Source organism: Leucoraja erinacea, unplaced genomic scaffold (assembly GCF_028641065.1).
Source record: "Leucoraja erinacea ecotype New England unplaced genomic scaffold, Leri_hhj_1 Leri_633S, whole genome shotgun sequence".
NCBI lineage: Eukaryota > Metazoa > Chordata > Chondrichthyes > Rajiformes > Rajidae > Leucoraja > Leucoraja erinaceus.
Genome location: NW_026576546.1, coordinates 29,982 through 52,500, shown reverse-complemented (window position 1 = coordinate 52,500; position 22,519 = coordinate 29,982). Strand labels below are relative to the sequence as shown.

The following is a 22,519-nucleotide window of genomic DNA, read 5'->3' as shown; positions in this document are numbered from 1 at the left end:
ACAGTCCTGACATCCCAGGAATCAGTCTGGTGAACCGTCTCTGCACTCCCTCTATGGCAATAATGTCCTTCCTCAGATTTGGAGACCAAAACTGTACGCAATACTCCAGGTGTGGTCTCACCAAGACCCTGTACAACTGCAGTAGAACCTCTCTGCTCCTATACTCAAATCCTGCCTGTACTTGGTCCATATCTCTCTAAATATTGATGTTGTGACATCTTGTATCGGCATGAAGTGTGGCCATTTAGTCCATGCTAGCCACCCCGGCCCAGAGTCCAATCACCCCAGCCCCAATTCCCCTCCCCTTCTCCCACCCTCACGTTAAACCCCCCCTTCAATTTCACCACCTTAAGGGCATTCTACATGGACCAGCGAAACTGCAGCTCGCCTTTGGGGGTTGAGGGATTAAAACCAAAAACATCGCTGTCACGGGGAGAACATACAAACTCCGCACAGACAGCACCTGAGGTCAGCCCTGGGTCTCTGGCGGAGTGAGGTAGTGGCTCTACCTGCTTTGCCACCGTGCCGTCCAGAGGGTGTTGATTGAGTTACTCCAGCACTGTGTGAAACGTCACCTATCCGTGTTCTCCACAGATGCTGCCTGACCCGCTGAGTTACTCCAGCACTCTGTGAAACATCACCTATCCATGTTCTCCATAGATGCTGCCTGACCCACTGAGTTACTACAGCACTCTGTGAAACGTCACCTATCCATGTTCTCCACAGATGCTGCCTGACCCACTGAGTTACTCCAGCACTCTGTGAAACGTCACCTATCCATGTTCTCCACAGATGCTGCCTGACCCGCTGAGTTACTCCAGCACTCTGTGAAACATCACCTATCCATGTTCTCCACAGATGCTGCCTGACCCGCTGAGTTACTCCAGCACTCTGTGAAACGTCACCTATCCATGTTCTCCATAGATGCTGCCTGACCCGCTGAGTTACTCCAGCACTCTGTGAAACGTCACCTATCCATGTTCTCCACAGGTGCTGCCTGACCCGCTGAGTTACTCCAGCACTGTGAAACGTCACCTATCCATGTTCTCCACAGATGCTGCCTGACCCACTGAGTTACTCCAGCACTGTGAAACGTCACCTATCCATGTTCTCCACAGATGCTGCCTGACCTGCTGAGTTACTCCAGCACTCTGTGAAACGTCACCTATCCATGTTCTCCACAGATGCTGCCTGACCCACTGAGTTACTCCATTCTTCCTCTGGGCCGCTGTGGGTCACCTCAGCCCCACTGGGGAGACTCTAGGAACTAAAATGCTGTGTCCATCATTTTAGTGAACCTCATTTGCACCCTCCCCAACCCAACTCAACCCACCTCAATCCAACCCATCTGAACTCAACCCAACCTAACCTAACTCAACCCAATCGAACTCAACCCAACTCAACCAAGCTAGGCAGGACAGGCAGGGAGAGGCGAAGGGATATGATGAACCTTGGCGACCCTCGGACTATCTTTGATCGGACTTTGCTGGCCTTACCTTGCACTAAACGTTATTCCCTTATCATGTATCTGTACACTGTAAATGGATCGATTGCAATCAAATATTGACTTTCTGCTGACTGGTTAGCACGCAACTTTTAGAAACATAGAAAATAGGTGTAGGAGTTGGCCATTCGGCCCTTCGAGCCAGCACCGACATTCAATATGATCATGGCTGATTATCTAAAATCAGTAGCCGTTCCTGCTTTCTCCCCGTATCCCTTGATTCCATATACGTGAGGAAACAAACATAGAAACATAGAAATTAGGTGCAGGAGTAGGCCATTCGGCCCTTCGAGCCTGCACCGCCATTCAATATGATCATGGCTGATCATCCAACTCAGTATCCCGTACCTGCCTTCTCTCCATACCCCCTGATCCCCTTAGCCACAAGGGCCACATCTAACTCCCTCTTAAATATAGCCAATGAACTGTGGCCTCAACTACCCTCTGTGGCAGAGAGTTCCAGAGATTCACCACTCTCTGTGTGAAAAAGTTCTTCTCATCTCAGTTTTAAAGGATTTCCCCCTTATCCTTAAGCTGTGACCCCTTGTCCTGGACTTCCCTAACATCGGGAACAATCTTCCTGCATCTAGCCTGTCCAACTCCTTAAGAATTTTGTAAGTTTCTATAAGATCCCCTCTCAATCTCCTAAATTCTAGAGAGTATAAACCAGGTCTATCCAGTCTTTCTTCATAAGACAGTCCTGACATCCCAGGAATCAGTCTGGTGAACCGTCTCTGCACTCCCTCTATGGCAATAATGTCCTTCCTCAGATTTGGAGACCAAAACTGTACGCAATACTCCAGGTGTGGTCTCACCAAGACCCTGTACAACTGCAGTAGAACCTCCCTGCTCCTAGACTCAAACATACCTCCCCTAGCCCCGCATGATCTTGTACACCTCAATAAGGTCACCCAGAGCTCTGCCTCGAGTGCTCCAAATGAAAAAGTCCCAGCCTATCCAACCCCTGTATCTGTAACTATTGCAAAACCCTTCCACTCCCCCTCCCGTTCCCACACGGACCTTCTGTCCTGGCCCTCCTCCAGTGTCAAATTGAGGCCCAACAAAAATTGGAAGAACAGCGCCTCATATTTCCCTTGGGTAGCTTACACTCTAGCGGTATGAACATTGACTTCTCCAACTTCAAATAGCCCTTGCTTTCCCCCTCTCTCCATCCCTCCCCCTTCCCACTTCTCCCACCAGTCTGACTGTTATCCTGATTAAAATGTTACCTCGTTGTCAACTTCATCAAGCTAACAATGATCTATTGTATTTAAGATTACACAGAAAAGCTGGAGAAACTCAGCGGGTGCAGCAGCATCTATGGAGCGAAGGAAATAGGCAACGTTTAGGGCCGAAACCCTTCTTCAAATCTATTGTACATTTCCCTTGTCTTAAAACATAGAAACATAGAAATTAGGTGCAGGAGTAGGCCATTCGGCCCTTCGAGCCTGCACCGCCATTCAATATGATCATGGCTGATCTTCCAACTCAGTATCCCGTACCTGCCTTCTCTCCATACCCCCTGATCCCCTTAGCCACAAGGGCCACATCTAACTCCCTCTTAAATATAGCCAATGAACTGTGGCCTCAACTACCCTCTGTGGCAGAGAGTTCCAGAGATTCGCCACTCTCTGCGTGAAAAAAGTTCTTCTCATCTCGGTTTTAAAGGATTTCCCCCTTATCCTTAAGCTGTGACCCCTTGTCCTGGACCCCTTGTCTTCGACTCCTTCGATGTCTCTTTAAGATAGTTAGATCCTTGATTAGTACGTAACTCCAAGCTTGGCCTCGCCCACATCTTGTGGATCCAAACTTAATTGATGTTGGACATTTATCCCGCTGTCCAAACGCATTAAACTTTGTTTAGCGCGTTAGAATGATTAAGTAACTGGTGTAATCGGCATGTTAAACATTACACAAGACAGGGCAATGATAGATTGTACCCCCCTGTGTGAGTCTCCCAGAGCCAGACCGTTGCTGCTCCAGCTTGCACCATGGCGTTTGGAGATTTGTTGGAGATAGTTGGTGGCTTGGGGAGGTACCAGGCCATCCACGTCTTGCTCCTGTCCTTACCTCTGACCTTCATATCCAGCAACAATGTGCTGCAGAACTTTATTGGTGCCGTCCCTGACCACCGCTGCCGTCTGGGTCTGGGTCTGGGCAACAAACTCAACGTGACATGGGAGCCTCTGGCCGGGGATCTTGTGCGGCTCTTTGTGCCCGTAGACCAGCAGGGGCGAGCGGACAAGTGCCGTCTCTACACCGAACCGCAGTGGCACCTCCTGTTGTCCAACGTTACACGGGGTAACGGGAGCGGGGCGGAGACACAGCCGTGTACAGATGGGTGGGAGTACGACCGCTCCCAGTTCAGTAACACCATCGTGACCGAGGTAGGGACACTCGTGTCCGTCTAGACACCGTCTGTGCCCCGTCGTGTCCGTCTAGACGTCTGTGCCCCATTGCGTCCTTGTGTAGTTTTAGCTTAGTTTTGTCTGAAGACGTGTCTCGACCTGAAACATCACCCATTCCTTCTCTCCAGAGATGCTGCCTGTCCCACTGAGTTACTCAGGCATTTTGTGTCTTTATATCTTTAGTTTAGTTTAGAGATACAGCGCGGAAATAAGCCCTTCGGCCTATCGAGTCCTCACCGACCAGCGATCCCTGCACACTAACACCATCTTACACAGAGATAAGATACTGTAGGATGTCCGATTCAGATTCAATTTTAATTGTCATTGCCAGTGTACAGTACAGAGACAACGAAATGCATTGTCTATACACTTGTGTCTATACAAGTGTCCATACACTTCAGAATTCATTCTGCTACTACCATCAGCAGTTGTATCATCAATGAACCAGTACCTTCAGCAGCCATACATGCCCAGGCCATAACATCCCCACCAACGTGTTTCACAGATGAGGTGGTATGCTTTGGATCTTGGGCAGTTCCTTCTCTCCTCCATACTTTGCTCTTGCCATCACTCTGATATAAGTTAATCTTCATCTCATCTGTCCACAAGATCTTTTTCCAGAACTGTGGTTGCTCTTTTAAGTATTTCTTGGCAAACTGAAACGTGGCCATCCTATTTTTGCGGCTAACCAGTGGTTTGCATCTTGCAGTGTAGCCTCTGTATTTCTGTTCATGAAGTCTTCTGCGGACAGTGGTCATTGACAAATCCACGCCTGACTCCTGAAGAGTGTTTCTGATCTGTCGGACAGGTGTTTGGGGATTTTGCTTTATTATAGAGAGAATTCTTCTGTCATCAGCTGTGGAGGTCTTCCTTGGCCTGCCAGTCCCTTTGTGATTAGTGAGCTCTCTTGTGCTCTCCTTCTTCTTGATAATGTTCCAAACAGTTGATTTGGGTAAGTCTAAGGTTTGGCTGATGTCCCCAGCAGTTTTATTCTTGTTTCTCAGTCTCATAATGGCTTCTTTGACTTTCATTGACACAACTTTGGTCCTCATGTTGATAAACAGCAATAAAAGTTTCCAAAGGCGATGGAAAGACTGGAGGGAAGACTAGATGCTGAGAGCTCTCTTGTACCTGCATTAACGAGGCAATTAAACAAACCTGAGCAATTACAAACACCATATGTCCCAAACATTATGGCGCCCTGAAATGGGGGGACTATGTATAAACACAGCTGTAATTTCTACACGGTGAAACCAAATTGTATAAAAATGGCCTTTAATAAAATCTGACAATGAGCACTTTAACCACATGTGATTTTTTTTCCTGTTACAATTCTCAAATTGTGGATTACAGAGGCAAATAAATAAACGCTGGGTCTTTGTCCCACGCATTATGGAGGGCACTGTGTACATATTGTAGATCCAAACTTAATTGATGTTGGACATTTATCCTCCTGTCCAAACTCATTAAACTTTGTTTAGCGCTTTAGAATGATTAAGTAACTGCTGTTATCGACATGTTAAACATTACTCAACATGATAGTGTAGCCCCCAGTTTGAGTCTCGCAGAGCCAGACCGTTGCTGCTCCAGCCTGCACCATGGCGTTTGGAGATTTGTTGGAGATAGTTGGTGGCTTGGGGTGGTTCCAGGTGGTCCACGTCTTACTCCTGGACTTCCCGGCACTGTTCATAGCCAGCCACAACCTGCTGCAGAACTTTGTTGCAGCCGTCCCTGACCACCGCTGCCGTCTGGGTCTGGGTCTGGGCAACAAACTCAACGTGACATGGGAGCCTCTGGTCGAGGACCTTGTGCGGCTCTTTGTGCCCGTAGACCAGCAGGGGCGAGCGGACAAGTGCCGTCTCTACACCGAACCGCAGTGGCACCTCCTGTTGTCCAACGTTACACGGGGTAACGGGAGCGGGGCGGAGACACAGCCGTGTACAGATGGGTGGGAGTACGACCGCTCCCAGTTCAGTAACACCATTGTCACCGAGGTAGGGACGCTCGTGTCCGTCTAGACACCGTCTGTGCCCCGTCGTGTCCATTTAGACGTCGTCTACGCCCCATCATGTCCGTGTCTAGACACCGTCTGTGCCCCGTCGTCTGTCTAGACGCTGTCTGCCATCACCGCGTCCACCTAGACATCATTTGCGCCCAATTCAAGTCCTTGTCTAGACACCGTCAATGCCCTGTCGTGTCCATTTAGACGTCGTCTGCGCCCCATCATGTCCGTGTCTAGACACCGTCTGTGCCCCGTCGTGTCCGACTAGACACCGTCAATGCCCCGTCGTGTCAGTCTAGACCCCGTCTGTGTCGCATCCGTCTAGACGCCGTCCTACACACAATTTACAATTTTTCGAAGCCTGTTGACCCGCAAACCGTTAGTGCCAGAGACCCGGGTTCAATCCCGACTACGGGTGCTGTCTGTACGGAGTTTGCACGTTCTCCCCGTGTCCTGTGTGGGGTTTCTCCAAGATCTTCGGTTTCCTCCCACACTCCAAAGACGTGCGGGTTTGTAGGTTAATTGGCTTTGGTGTAAAGATTTAATTGTCCCCCAGTGTGTGTGTGTGTGTGTGTAGGATAGTGTTAGTGTGCGGGGGTCGCTGGTTGGCACAGACTCAGTGGGCCGAAGGGACTGTTTCCGCGCTGTGTCTCTGACAGTGAGTCCTGAAACCTTCACCCCGCTCTGATGTTGGACTCAGTTGGAGCCGCGTTGGACTTCTCTCTCGGGCAAAGTCCAGGAATAGAACTCTCCACAGAGCCAAGGGAGTGGGTGGGGAGAGAGAGAGAGACGAAAGAGGGGAGAGAGAGGGGGTAGAGAGGAAAGAGAGGGGGTAGAGAGAGATGGAGCCACAGTCACATAGCCATGATCATACGGTGTTAGAGAGATACAGCGTAGAAACAGGCCCTTCGGCCCAACCTGCCCACACCGACCATCTACAAGTCGTAGCAAACATGAAGTGTGGGGGTGGTTTGTGTGCTTGTGTTTCAGTGGGACCTGGTGTGTGAGCAGAAGTCTCTGAAGAGGATGGCTCAGTCGATCTACATGGCAGGACTGCTGATTGGAGCCATCGTACTGGGCAGGCTCTCTGACAAGTAAGTCCAGCACCGCCTTACCTGATCTGCTTGCAATTTGTGCAGAGCGTTGCATGTGCCTGTACCTGTGACCAGGTGAGAATGATACCTGTACAGGTCGAGAATACATGTGCAGATGAGAATACACGTACAGGTGAGAATACATGTACAGGTGAGAATACATGTGCAGGTGTGCAGGTGAGAATACATGTGCAGGTGAGAATACATGTACAGGTGAGAATACATGTACAGGTGAGAATACATGTGTACAGGTGAGAATACATGTACAGGTGAGAATACATGTACAGGTGAGAATACATGTGCAGGTGAGAATACGTGTACAGGTGAGAATACATGTGCAGGTGAGAATACAGGTGAGAATACATGTACAGGTGAGAATACATGTGCAGGTGAGAATGATACCTGTAACCAGGTGAGAATGGTACCCAGTGGCGGATTGGGTCTAAAAATATCGGTTGCCAGGAGACAAAGGGGGCCCACCACAACCACAATGCTATCGTTTAACAGGGGCCCACTTGCCATCGGGCAAGCTAACACCCTGGCCAGTCCGCCACTGATGATACCTGTACAGGTGAGACTACCTGTGACCAGGTGAGAATGCTACATGCGACCAGGTGAGAATGATACCTGTACAGGTGCAAATTATACATGTACAGGTGAGAATACCTGTGCAGGTGAGAATACCTGTGACCAGGTGAGAATGCTACATGTGACCAGGTGAGAATGACACATGTACAGGTGAGAATGGTAACCATGATGCTGGGCCAGGTGTGATGTCTCTGTGTGTTCCAGGTATGGCCGGCGCACCTTGCTGCTCTGGTCCCACTTCCAGCTGGCCGCGTCGGGGACCTGTGGGGCGTTCTCCACCTCCTTCCCACTCTTCTGCTTCTGGAGGTTCCTGTCCGGCGTGGCTGTCACCGGTGTGATCCTCAACAGCTTCTCTCTCAGTGAGTAGCAGGAAGGCCGCGGAGATACCGGCCAGTGCACGCCACACCTGTCTACTCCACCATTCAATCTCTCTCTCTCCCTCTCAACCCCATTCCCCTGACCGCGGGATCTTCACCACCCCTGGGTTAGTCAACCCTCCACACATTACTCCACATGCGGTCTTATACACATCGCTGGGTTAACTTGTTGCACTGGGGTGAGCTATGTCTCAGGTGTTGGGGGTTACGGGGTGAATGGGGTTCGGAGGGAGAGATAGATCAGCCATGATTGAATGGCGGGGTAGACTAGATGGGCCGAATGCCCTAATTCTGCTCCTATCCCTTATGACCATGTCCCCGTGACTCCTGGTGGCACGGTGGTGCAGCGGGTAGAGCTGCTGCCTCACAGCGCCAGAGACCCGGGTTCCATCCCGACTACGGGTGCTGTCTGTGTGGAGTTTGCACGTTCTCCCCGTGACCTGCGCGGGTTTTCTCCGGGTGCTCCGGTTTCCTCCCACACTGCAAAGACGTGCGGGTTTGTAGGTTAATTGGCTTCGGTAAAATTGTAAATTGTCCCCCAGTGTGTTTGTGTGTGTGTAGGATAGTGTTAGTGTTCGGCACGGACTCGGTGGGCCGAAGGGCCTGTTTCCGCGCTGTATCTCTGAACTAAATCTAGAATCTTTGCTGCGCTGCCCGTCCACATTGTGCCGCGCGGTGTGAATTCTCGCTGGCCTCTGCCGTGACTAATTTGCTGTCTTTTCCTTCCGTGCCCAGAGGTCGAGTGGATTCCGACCAGGGTCCGAACACCAATAACAATGATCAGTAACTTCCTGTACACCAGCGGGCAGCTGCTCCTCGCTGGCCTCGCCTACGCCATCCAGGACTGGCGATGGCTGCAACTCACCGTCTCACTGCCGTGAAAGCTGCATGCCATTCGCTTTCTGTTTTACCTCCCCTCCCCTCCCTCCCCTCCCCTTTCATGACTTTATCCTCCCAGGTTCGCCTGCATCTCCCCCTTTCCCAATCGGTACCGATAGTCAACCCTCCCCTCCTCACCTCCACTGGCGGTCCCCTCCACATCCCCTCCCCCTCTTGTCTCACTGGGGTCCCCTCCCCTCCTCTCCCACCCCTCCCCTCCGGGGTCACTCTCCCTCTCCCCTCCTCTCACCCCAGATTGCACCCCTCCCCTCCTCACCTCCGACCCCTCCTGCTCCTCTCCCCCTCCCCTCCCCCTCCTCACCCTCTCCCCTCGGTGGCCTCTCCCTCACTCCCCTCCCCTCCTCTCCTCACCCCCCTCCCCCTCCCCCTCCTCTTTCACGTCCCCTCCCCTCCTCTCCCCTCCCCCTCCCCTCTCCTCCTCACATCCCTCCCCTCCTCCCTTAATCCCCTCCCCTCCCCCCCCTGTCCCCACCCCTCCTCTCCCCTCCCTCCTCCCCTCCGGACTCGGCCCTCCTCCCCCTCCCCTCCCTCTGTTGCTCCTCCCCTCCCCTCCTCACCCCTCCCCGGGCCTGCTGTCACACCTCCCTCTCCCTCCCTCCCCTCCCCTCCTCTCCTCTCCTCCTCCCCGCTCCTCTCCTCTCCTCTCCTCTCCTCCCCCTCACCCCTCCCCCCTCCACTCCACTCCCCTCCCCTCCCTCTCCTCCCCCTCCTCCCCTCCTCTCTCCCCTCTCCTCACCCCCCTCTCCCCTTCTACTCTCCTCTCCTCCCCCCTCCCCTCCCCTCCCTCCCCTCCTCCATCCTCTCCCCCCTCCTCCTCACCTCTCCTCTCCCCCCCCTCCCCTCCCCTCCTCCCTCCCCCTCCCCTCCTCCCCTCCCCTTTTTCTTTTTCTCCTCCCCTCCCTCCTCACCTCTCCTCCCTCCCTCCTCACCCCTCCCCTCCCCTCCCCCCCTCTCCCTCCCGCCTCTTCTCTCCCTCTCCTCTCCCCTCCCCTCCCCTCCTCCCCTCTCCTCCCCTCCCCTCCTCCCCTCTCCCCTCCCTCCCCTCCCCTCCTCTCCCCTCCCTCTCCTCTCCTCTCCCCTCCTCTCCTCCTCCTCTCCCCTCCTCCCCTCCCCTCCTCCTCTCCCCTCCCTCCCCTCCCTCTCCTCTCCCTCCCCTCCTCTCCTCCCCCTCCCCTCCCTCCTCCCTCCCCTCCTCCTCCCCTTCCCCCCTCCCCTCCCCCTCCTCCTCTCTCCCCTCTCCCCTTTCTCCCCTCCCCTCCCTCCCCCTCCCCTCTCTCCCTCTCCTCTCTCCTCCTCTCCCCTCCTCTCCTCTCCCCTCTCTTCTCTCCCCTCCTCTCCTCACCCCTCCTCCCTCTCCTCTCCTCACCCCTCCCCTCTCTTCTCCTCCTCCACCCTCTCCTCCTCCTCTCCCTCTCCCTCTCCTTCCTCACCCCTCCATTCTCCCCTCCCCTCCCCCTCCTCTCCTCTCCTCTCCTCCATCTCTCCATCTCTTCATCTCCTCCCCTCCTCTCCCCTCCCCTCCCCTGCACTCTATGGAACATCACCTATCCATGATCTTCAGAGATGATGCCTGACAATTGACAATAGGTGCAGGAGGAGGCCATTCGGCCCTTCGAGCCACCACCGCCATTCACTGTGATCACGGATGATCATCCCCAGTCAGTAACCCGTTCCTGCCTTCTCCCCATATCCCCTGACTCCGCTATCTTTAAGAGCCCTATCTAGCTATCTCTTGAAAGCATCCAGAGAATTGGCCTCCACCGCCCTCTGAGGCAGAGAATCCCACAGATTCACAATCCGCTGAGTTACTCCAGCAATCTGTGAAACGTCACCTATCCATGTTCTCTTCCGATGCTGCATGACCCTCTGAGTTACTCCAGCACTCTGTGAAACGTCACCTATCCATGTTCCCCACAGATGCTGCCTGACCCACTGAGTTACTCCAGCACTCTGTGAAACGTCACCTATCCATGTTCTCCACAGATGCTGCCTGACCCGCTGAGTTACTCCAGCACTCTGTGAAACGTCACCTATCCATGTTCTCCACAGATGCTGCCTGACCCGCTGAGTTACGCCAACACTCTGGGTCTCGCTGCAGTTCCTTGTGGGTGCGGAGATAATCTCTTGCTTACACCTTTGGGCCCTGCAGGTGGTTCGCTGAGTCTGCTCGCTGGCTCATCGTGAACGGTAAGGCTGACGTCGCTCTCAAGCAGCTGAAGAGGGTGGCCAGAATGAACGGCAGGGCAGCAGAAGCCGACAAACTGACCGTCGAAGTAAGCGATCGTCCAACAAACTCTCCGCGTCACTCGCCCCCAAGCTGGAGACTGGCAGGTGGAGTCACCAAGTCACAGCACGGAGACAGACCTTTCGGCCCATCTAATCCATGCCGACCGAGTTGGCATTCTGGGCTAGTCCCTTTCAATATTCCATAAGACATGGGAGCAGAATTAGGCCATTCGGCCCATCGAGTCTGCTCCGGGATTCGAGCATGGAGTTTAGAAGGATGACGGGGGCCTCATTGAAACCTCTTAGAGTAGGACAGAGTCATAGAAACACAGACATATAGAAAATAGGTGCAGGAGTAGAGGCCATTCGGCCCTTCCAGCCAGCACCGCCATTCAATATGATCATGGCTGATCATCCCCAACTCAGTACCCCGTTCCTGCCTTCTCCCCATATCCCTTGATTCCGTTAGCCCTAAGGGCGAAATCTAACTCTTTCTTGAAAACATCCTGTGAATCGGCCTCCACTGCCTTCTGTGGCAGAGAATCCCACAGATTCACAACTCTCTGGGTGAAAAAGTGTCTCTTCATCTCAGTCCTAAATGGCCGGCCCCTTATTCTTAAACTGTGTGTGTGGCCCCTGGTTCTGGACTCCCCCAACATGGGGAACATTTTTCCTGCATCTAGCCTGTCCAATCCCTTAAGAATGTTATATGTTTCTATAAGATCCCCTCTCATCCGTATAAAACTCTAAATATGTCAGTTCTCCAGAGATGCTGCCTGTCCCGCTGAGTTACTCAAGCACTTTGTGTCTATCTTCGGTTTAAACCAGCATCTGCAGTTCTGTCTTATGAAGAAAGACTGGATAGACTTGGTTTATACTCTCTAGAATTTAGGAGATTGAGAGGGGATCTTATAGAAACTTACAAAATCCTTAAGGGGTTGGACAGGCTAGATGCAGGAAGATTGTTCCCGATGTTGGGGAAGTCCAGGACAAGGGGTCACAGCTTAAGGATAAGGGGGAAATCCTTTAAAACCGAGATGAGGAGAACTTTTTTCACACAGAGAGCGGTGAATCTCTGGAACTCTCTGCCACAGAGGGTAGTCGAGGCCACACAGTTCATTGGCTATATTTAAGAGGGAGTTAGATGTGGCCCTTGTGGCTAAGGGGATCAGGGGGTGTGGAGAGAAGGCAGGTACGGGATACTGAGTTGGATGATCAGCCATGATCATATTGAATGGCGAATGGTGCAGGCTCGAAGGGCCGAATGGCCTCTACTCCTGCACCTATTGTCTATGTTTCTATGTTTCCTGCACAATAAGTGATGGGTTGTTCGGTGTGGGGGTGGGAGATCACACTTGTTGCTTGGGTCGGCGGGGGCTGAAGGATGGGCGGACACTGCTGGCATTGATGCCGATGTCCCCAGTTAGCGTGTTACTCGTGACGATGGCATGTGCACTGCGTGTACTCCACAGATGCTTAACGCGTACATGGAAAACGACGAGGCTGTCGCCCAGAACCAGAGAGTTCTCGATCTGTTTCGTACGCCAGTCATGCGTAAGATTGCCTGCTGCACCATGTTCGTCTGGTAAGAGACACAGCGCGGAAACAAACAGGCCAGGCAGCCGGCCCAGTCCACACACATAAACGACCCCACACACACACACACACACACACACACACACACACACACACACACACACACACACACACACACACACATCCATACACACACACACACACACACACACACACACACACACACACACACACACATACACACACACACACACACACATACACACACACACACACACACACACGTACACAAACACCCCCCCACACACACACACACACACACACACACACATCCACACACACACACACACACACACATCCACACACACACACACACACACACACACACACCACACACACACACACACACACACACACACACACACACACACACACACACACACACACACACACACACACACACACACACACACACACACACACACACACACACACACACACACACACACACACACACACACACACACACACACACACACATACACACACACACATACACACACGCACACACACACACACACACACACGGAGAAAACCCACGGGGAGAACGTGCAAACTCCGTACAGACAGCACCGGAAGTCGGGACGGAACCCGGGTCTCTGGCGCTGTGAGGCAGCAGCTCTACCCGCTGCACCACCGTGCTGCCCGAGTGGGGAAAGGAACTACAGATGCTGGTTTAAAACGAAGATGGACGCAAATTGCTGAGTTCCTCCGACATTTCTATGTCTGACTATGAAGCTAGTACAACTTGGGTGAGATGGAGTGGGGGGGGAGTTAGGGAAATCAATAGATAAATCTGAAGAAGGGGTCACAGCTTAAGGATAAATCTACAGGACAAGGGGTCACAGCTTAAGGATAAGGGGGAAATCCTTTAAAACCGAGATGAGAAGAACTTTTTTCACACAGAGAGTGGTGAATCTCTGGAACTCTCTGCCACAGAGGGTAGTTGAGGCCACAGTTCATTGGCTATATTTAAGAGGGAGTTAGATGTGGCCCTTGTGGCTAAGGGGATCAGGGGGTATGGAGAGAAGGCAGGTACGGGATACTGAGTTGGATGATCAGCCATGATCATATTGAATGGCGGTGCAGGCTCGAAGGGCCGAATGGCCTACTCCTGCACCTAATTTCTATGTTTCTATGTTTCTAAGAAGGGTCTCGACCCGAAACACCACCAATTCCTTCGTTCCAGTGATGCTGCCTGTCCTGTCCTGTCCTGTCCTGTCCTGTCCAGCATTGTTGTGTCTATCTTCTGTGTAAACCAGCATCTGCAGTTCCTTCGCAGTGAATTTTAACCTTGCCTTGGTAGGTTTTCCACGAGCTTTGCGTATTATGGGCTGGCCATTGACCTGCAAGGGTTCGGAGTGAATATCTACCTTATTCAACTCATCTTTGGAGCGGTGGACATCCCGGCAAAGATCGTAGCCTTCTTGACTCTGAGCCTGATCGGGAGAAGGTTCACTCAGAGTTCCTCACTCATCCTGGCCGGCAGCACGCTTCTGGTCAACGCCTTCATCCCAAAAGGTAGGCCATGTGTCGGTGGGCAAAGGGCAAGGGTCAAGGAAGGGCAAGGGTCAAGGAAGGGCAAGGGTCAAGGAGGGCAAGGGTCAAGGAAGGGCAAGGGTCAAGGAAGGGCAAGGGTCAAGGAAGGGCAAGGGTCAAGGAAGGGCAAGGATCAAGGAAGGGCAAGGGTCAAGGATAGACTTGGTTTATACTCTCTAGAATTTAGGAGATTGAGAGGGGATCTTATAGAAACTTACAAAATTCTTAAGGGGTTGGACAGGCTAGATGCAGGAAGATTGTTCCCGATGTTTGGGAAGTCCAGGACAAGGGGTCACAGCTTAAGGATAAGGGGGAAATCCTTTAAAACCGAGATGAGGAAAACATTTTTTCACACAGAGAGTGGTGAATCTGTGGAATTCTCTGCCACAGAGGGTAGTTGAGGCCACAGTTCATTGGCTATATTTAAGAGGGAGTTAGATGTGGCCCTTGTGGCTATGGGGATCAGAGGGTATGGAGAGAAGGCAGGTACGGGATACTGAGTTGGATGATCAGCCATGATCATATTGAATGGCGGTGCAGGCTCGAAGGGCCGAATGGCCTCTACTCCTGCACCTAATTTCTATGTTCTATGTTTCTATGTCAAGGAAGGGCAAGGGTCAAGGAAGGGCAAGGGTCAAGGAAGGGCAAGGCCAGCAGCATCATCACGGACCAGTCTCACCCCCGGTCACTCCCTCTTCTCCCCTCTCCCATCGGGCAAGAGGTACAGAAGTGTGAAAACCAACGCACACACACACACACACACCTCCAGATTCAGGGACAGTTTCTTCCCGGCTGTTATCAGGCAACTGAACCATTCTACCACAACCAGAGAGCTACTATCCACCTCATTGGTGATCAGACTTTGCTGGCTTTACCTTGCACTAAACATTAATTCCTTTATCATGTATCTGTACACTGTGGACGGCTCGATTGTAATCATGTGTTGTCTTTCCGCTGACTGGTTAGCACGCACCAGAAGCTTTTCACTGTACCTCGGTACACGGGACAATAAACTAGACTGCTGTTTTATTCATGTTGATTAGTGATAGGAACAAAATTAGACCATTCGGCCCATTCAACTGTGGCTGATCTATCTCTCCCTCCTATCCCCATTCTCCCCATAACCCGTGACACCCGCCTCACACTGAGTCTTATGGCTGCATTACTGAGCCAATGACCCAACACAGGATCACAACAGGAATAGTGAAGGCCTGGGTAGAGTGGATGTGGAGAGGATGGTTCCACTAGTGGGAGAGTCTAGGACTAGAGGGCACAGCCTCAGAATTAAAGGACGTTCCTTTAGGAAGGAGATGAGGGGGAGTTGCTTTAGCCAGAGGGTGGTGAATCTGTGGGATTCTTTGCCACAGACGGCGGTGGAGGCCACAAGTCACAGTGGATAATTTCAAGGCAGAGATAGATAGATTCTTGATTAGCGCGGGTGTCAGGGGTTATGGGGAGAAGGCAGGAGAATGGGGTTGGGAGGGAGAGATAGATTCAGATTCAGATTCAGATTCAATTTTAATTGTCATTGTCAGTGTACAGTACAGAGACAACGAAATGCATTTCAGATAGATCAGCCGTGATTGAATGGTGGAGCAGACTTGATGGGCCGAATGGCCTAATTCTGCTCCTATCACTTATGACCTTAAGGGGCTGTCCCACTTGGCGACTGCAGGCATCATTGACTGGTGTATCAGGTCACCGAAAAATACGTGGCAGTGTTGGGGCATTGACGTGCGGTGTTTCAAGTGTCGCAACATTTTTCTTGTCGCAGCTGGATTTTGAATTGTTCAAATCTTTTGGCGACCCTGATAATGACACCGGCAGTCGCCGAAAAACTCGGCGAGTGGGGCGGCCCTTTATGACTACCGCTCGGTGATGTCTCCCGGTAACATTTGCCGTCTCCTGTTTCTCCGCAGAGATGCAAGCAGTACGGACGGCGTTCGCTGCCTTCGGAAAAGCATTCCTCTCGGCGGCCTTCAGCTGTTGCTATCTGCACGCAGGTGAACTGTACCCCACTGTGGTACGGTGAGTGTCTCCCCACCCCCAACAACCGCTCTTAGCTCTTATTTTAATTTGGTTTAGTTTAGAGATACAGCACGGAAACAGGCCCTTCAGCCCACCGAGTCCATGCCGACCAGCGATTCCCACACATTAACATAGAAACATAGACAATAGATGCAGGAGTAGAGGCCATTCGGCCCTTCGAGCCAGCACCGCCATTCAATATGATCATGGCTGATCATCCAACTCAGTATCCCGTACCTGCCTTCTCTCCATACCCCCTGATCCCCTTAGCCACAAGGGCCACATCTAACTCCCTCTTAAATATAGCCAATGAACTGTGCCTCAACTACCGTCTGTGGCAGAGAGTTCCAGAGATTCACCACTCTCTGTGTGAAAAAAGTTCTCCTCATCTCGGTTTTAAAGGATTTCCCCCTTATCCTTAAGCTGTGACCCCTTGTCCTGGACTTCCCCAACATCGGGAACAATCTTCCTGCATCTAGCCTGTCCAACCCCTTAAGAATTTTGTAAGTTTCTATAAGATCCCCTCTCAATCTCCTAAATTCTAGAGTGTATAAACCAAGTCTATCCAGTCTTTCTTCATAAGACAGTCCTGACATCCCAGGAATCAGTCTGGTGAACCTTCTCTGTACTCCCTCTATGGCAATAATGTCCTTCCTCAGATTTGGAGACCAAAACTGCACGCAAGTTTAACATTGTGTGAAAATGTTACCCTTCAAGTTCTTATTAAATCTTTACCCCGTCACCTTAAACCTGTGTCGTCTGGGCAAGAGACTCTGTGCATCTACCCGATCTATTCCTCTCATGATTTTACACACCTCAAAAAGACCACTCCTCATCCTTCTGCGCTCCAGACTCCCAGCCCGGTCATATATGGTTCAATTAAGAAGAGCATAGTTTAGTGTAAGAAATCCACATATGCTGCCTGACCCGCTGAGTTACTCCAGCACTCTGTGAAACGTCACCTATCCATGTTCTCCACAGATGCTGCCTGACCCACTGAGTTACTCCAGCACTCTGTGAAACGTCACCTATCCATGTTCTCCACAGATGCTGCCTGACCCGCTGAGTTACTCCAGCACTCTGTGAAACGTCACCTCTCCATGTTCTCCACAGATGCTGCCTGACCCGCTGAGTTACTCCAGCACTCTGTGAAACGTCACCTATCCATGTTCTCCACAGATGCTGCCTGACCCGCTGAGTTACTCCAGCACTCTGTGAAACGTGACCTATCCATGTTCTCCACAGATGCTGCCTGACCCACTGAGTTACTCCAACACTCTGTGTCTGTCTGCAGTTTGTGCCCACACTGAGTTAAATGGTCTTTCTCTCTCTGGGCCCAACCACAGGCAGACGGGCATGGGGCTTGTGAGCACTATGGCTCGCTTCGGGTCAATGATGGCGCCCATCATCAGGATGAGCGGTGACTATGTGTCCATTCTGCCACACACCATCTACGGAGGGATGGCCATGGCCGCCGGGATCACAGCCGCCTTCCTCCTGGAAACTCGGAATGTCGCCCTCCCCGAGACCATCGAGGATGTGGAGAAAAGGTCTGTATCGGAGAAACATTCCCACGATCTCTCTCCCCGACCTCAGCAGTGACGGGCGGTCAGGGTGGCTCTGTGGGGTAGAGTTGTTGCCTTACAGCGAATGCAGCGCCGGGGACCCGGGTTCCAACCCGACCACGGGTGCTGTCTGTGTGGAGTTTGCACGTTCTCCCCGTGACCTGCGTGGGTTTTGTCCGGTTTCCTCCCACACTCCAAAGACGTGCAGGTTTGTAGGTTCATTGGCTTGGGTTTGTACACCTGGTATAAGTGTAAATTGTCCCCAGTGTGTGCAGGATAGTGTTAGTGTGCGGGGATCGCTGGTCGGCACGGACTAGGTGGGCCGAAGGGCCTGTTTCCACGCTGTATCTCTAAACTAAACTAAACTATCACTCTCACCAACTTCCACAGATGCACCAGAGAAAACATGTTGATCAGGATACCCCCGACAATTCCCCCAACTGTAGACGCTAAATGGCCTGTCCCACCTGGCCATTTATTTGACGACAGCCGGCGTCATTCACGTATGGCAGTCGCCGAGTAAAATCACCAAGTGGAACAGGCCCTTGAGTTACTCCAGCACTCTGTGAAACGTCACCTGTCCCATGTTCTCCCACAGATGCTGCCTGACCCACTGAGTTACTCCAGCACTCTGTGAAACGTCACCTATCCATGTTCTCCACAGATGCTGCCTGACCCGCTGAGTTACTCCAGCACTCTGTGAAACGTCACCTATCCATGTTCTCCACAGATGCTGCCTGACCCGCTGAGTTACTCCAGCACTCTGTGAAACGTCACCTATCCATGTTCTCCACAGATGCTGCCTGACCCGCTGAGTTACTCCAGCACTCTGTGAAACGTCACCTATCCGTGTTCTCCACAGATGCTGCCTGACCCGCTGAGTTACTCCAACACTCTGTGAAACGTCTCACCAAATTCTACAGATGCTCCATAGAGCATTCTATCGCGATGCATCACAGCACGGGTTGGGAACAGCTCAGTATCAGTATATCTTTATTGTCATTTTCCTGAGTACTCGCATACCCAGAGGAAACAAAAAAACGTTGCTCAACCAGTGTCCATTCAGTGTGCATTACAAATAACAACAAGTAAATAGAAATAAAAATACATATATCATGAACAAATTAAATTAAACACTCTACTCTCTACTAAACATCAACAGGCGTTCCGATCGACAGTTGCTGCAGTGTGTCCAGGTTGGTGGTTGGTGCAGGGGGGCTAAGTCCGTTTATCAGTCTTATAGCCTGCGGGAAGAAGCTGAGGAGCATCCTGCTGGTCCCTGCACTCCTGTAGCTCTTCCCAGACGGCAGGATGGAGAATATGTGATGCGATGGGTGGTAGGGGGTCTTTGATGATGGAGATGGCTCTGCTGATACATCTCTTCCTGTATATGTCCATGTTCCTAACCCTAACCCTAACCCTAACCCTAACCCTAACCCTAAGCTCCGTCCAATAGCGCAATAAATTTCAGGGAATTGTGGACACAGCCCAGACGGTTTTCTGAAAACGACAATGAAACTCACCAGGATGACATTAGTACAACAACTTGAGTGGGGGGAGGGACGGGGCGGAGAGAGAGGGAATGCCAGGGTTATTTGAAGTTGGAGAAGTCAATGCTCATACCGCTGGGGTGTAAGCTGCCCTAGAGAAATATGAGGTGCTGTTCCTCCAAGTTACATTGGTCCTCAGCCTGACAATGGAGGAGGCCCAGGACAGAACGGTCAGTGTGGGGAATGGGAGAGGGAGAGTTGAAGTGATTAAACTAAACGGAACTGAGGTCTGCGATAGACTTGGAACAGCTTCTAACCGCTGCTTATTTTGTGGATTTATTCCATGCAGGGGGAAGAAAAGGACAAAAGGGACGGAGGCTGAGAAGGAGGAAGTTCCACTGCAGGAAACCCGCGAATCTCTAATGAAACAGACCGTCTGACTGCTCATTGCTCACCGCCCAGTCTCCGCGACAAATCTTATCCAATGACAGAACGAGCTGAAGGGCCGAATGGCCTGCCTCTACTCCTCTACCTGTTCATACAGTAAACCCTCGTTATAACAGACTGGAGGGAGAGGGAATGGTCATAAGTGATAGGAGTAGAATTAGGCCATTCGGCCCATCGAGTCTACTCTCCCATTCAATCGTGGCTGATCTATCTCTCCCCTCCTAACCCCTCATACCTGCTCCCCATAACCCCTGACACCCACACTAATCAAATGGTGTATGTTATTGCCGACTGCCTGCTATAACCAAGCAAGAGGTTCGCTCCAAACACCAAAGCAGGTAAAGCTGCTGCCTCACAGCGCCAGAGACCCGGGTTCAATCCCGACTACAGGTGCTGCCTGTACGGAGTTTGCACGTTCTCCCCGTGACCTGCGTGGGTTTTCTCCGGTTTCCTCCCACACTCCAAAGACGTGCAGGTTTGTAGGTTCATTGGCTTGGGTTTATACACCTGGAATAAGCGTAAATTGTCCCCAGTGTGTGCAGGATAGTGTTAGTGTGCGGGGATCGCTGGTCAGCACGGACTAGGTGGGCCGAAGGGCCTGTTTCCGCGCTGTATCTGTAAACGTGGTGGTCACTCCCTGAAACACAAACACTTCCCCGCTGGATTACTCCAGCTTTTTGTGTCTATTTTCACTTTAAACCAGCATCTGCAGTTCCTCCCTATGCAAAGCTATTTTTTAACAGTTAGAACAATCTCAACAATTTGCCAGATTCAATGCCTTGCCAATGTCAATGGTGTCTGTATTGTAACTGGCAGCCTTTGTTGTTAAATAGACATATGTATGCAGTAACTGCAGATGCTGGTTTAAACCGAAGATGGACACAAAATGCTGGAGTAACTCAGCGGGACGGGCAGCATCTGTGGAGAGAAGGAATGGGCCTTGACTCTTCTTCAGACAGTCTCGACCTGAAACGTCGCCCATTCCTTCTCTCCGGAGATGCTGCCTGTCCAGCTGAGTTACTCCAGCTTTTTGTGTCTGTCCTCTTAAATAGACAGTGGGTTATGTCTGAAATGTGTTAGTCAGTCTATAATAATGAGGGTTGACTGTATATCAGTCAGTGTGTATTGTAAACACACTTGCATTTCGTTGTCTCTGTACTGTACACTGACAATGACAATTAAAATTGAATCTGAATCTGAATCTGAATCTAAACATTGTCATTGTTCACACGTCTGTGTCTCCTCTCACTTCCCTACGATGTACACCAACATTTCTGTAACCCGATGATTAAAACATGAGTGGAAACTTCCCAAAGTGCTGTTGAACATGAGATTACCGAGGCGATGTCGGAAGTACAAATTGAAAGAAATGCCTCATTCTGATGTACTTTTTCAAATGTCTTTATGAATTTTAACATGCGTCACGGTGTCGCAGCGGGTAGAGCTGCTGCCTCACAGCGCCAGAGACCCGGGTTCCATCCCGACTATGGGTGCTGTCTGTACGTTCTCCCCGTGACCTGCGTGGGTTTTCCCCGGGTGCTCTGGTTTCCTCCCACACTCCAAAGACGTGCGGGTTTGTAGGTTAATTGGCTTGGCGTAAATGTAAATTGTCCCCAGTGTGTGTAGGATAGTGTTAGTGTGCGGGGGTCGCTGGTCGGCACGGACTCTGTGGTCCGAAGGGCCTGTTTCTGTGCTGTGTATCTCCAAACTAAACTAAGAGCTAAAAGTCAGTTTGAAACATAGAAACATAGACAATAGGTGCAGGAGTAGAGGCCATTAGGCCCTTCGAGCCTGCACTATTCGCCATTCAATATGATCATGGCTGATCATCCAACTCAGTATCCCGTACCTGCCTTCTCTCCATACCCCCTGATCCCTTTAGCCACAAGGGCCACATCTAACTCCCTCTTAAATATAGCCAATGCACTGGCCTCAACTACCCTCTGTGGCAGAGAGTTCCAGAGATTCACCACTCTCTGTGTGAAAAAAGTTCTTCTCATATCGGTTTTAAAGGATTTCCCCCTTATCCTTAAGCTGTGACCCCTTGTCCTGGACTTCCCTAACATCGGGAACAATCTTCCTGCATCTAGCCTGTCCAACCCCTTAAGAATTTTGTAAGTTTCTATAAGATCCCCTCTCAATCTTCTAAATTCTAGAGAGTATAAACCAAGTCTATCCAGTCTTTCTTCATAAGACAGTCCTGACATCCCAGGAATCAGTCTGGTGAACCTTCTCTGCACTCCCTCTATGGCAATAATGTCCTTCCTCAGATTTGGAGACCAAAACTGCACACAATACTCCACGTGTGGTCTCACCAAGACCCTGTACAACTTCAGTAGAACCTCCCTGCTCCTATACTCAAATCCTTTTGCAATGAAAGCTAACATACCATTTGCTTTCTTTACTGCCTGCTGCACCTGCATGCCTACCTTCAATGACAGGTGTACCATGACACCCAGGTCTCGCTGCATCTCCCCTTTTCCCAATCGGCCACCATTTAGATAATAGTGTCTGGAACCGAAACATCACTCATTCCTTCTCTCCAGTCCCGCTGAGTTACTCCAGCAGTTTGTGGTTATCTTTGATTTAAACCAGCATCTGCAGTTCCTTCCTGCACAAAACTAGGAGTTGACCTCTCCCTTCCTGGAATAAGTTGTCCGGTGATTCAGGGAGTTGGCGGATTAGTCATTGGCCGTGCCTGACCCGGCCTTTCTCAACCATAGCATTGAGTGTCACCGATCACTGACCCATCAAA

General features: G+C 51.2%; 1 protein-coding gene and 1 pseudogene across 1 annotated transcript in view; both read left to right on the top strand.

The window, feature by feature from the left end:
* Positions 1–4,336, top strand: part of LOC129694351 (solute carrier family 22 member 6-B-like) — a 4,394-nt gene extending 58 nt beyond the window's left edge. Inside the window, exon 1 of the mRNA XM_055631055.1 lies at positions 1–4,336. This exon is cut by the window's left edge and continues 58 nt beyond it. Within this exon, the coding sequence (XP_055487030.1) occupies positions 3,496–3,915 (420 nt within the window). The 5' untranslated portion in view covers positions 1–3,495 and the 3' untranslated portion in view covers positions 3,916–4,336.
* A 1,055-nt stretch (positions 4,337–5,391) lies between these two features.
* Positions 5,392–22,082, top strand: LOC129694352 (solute carrier family 22 member 6-A-like; annotated as a pseudogene).
* The last annotated feature ends 437 nt before the right edge of the window (positions 22,083–22,519 follow it).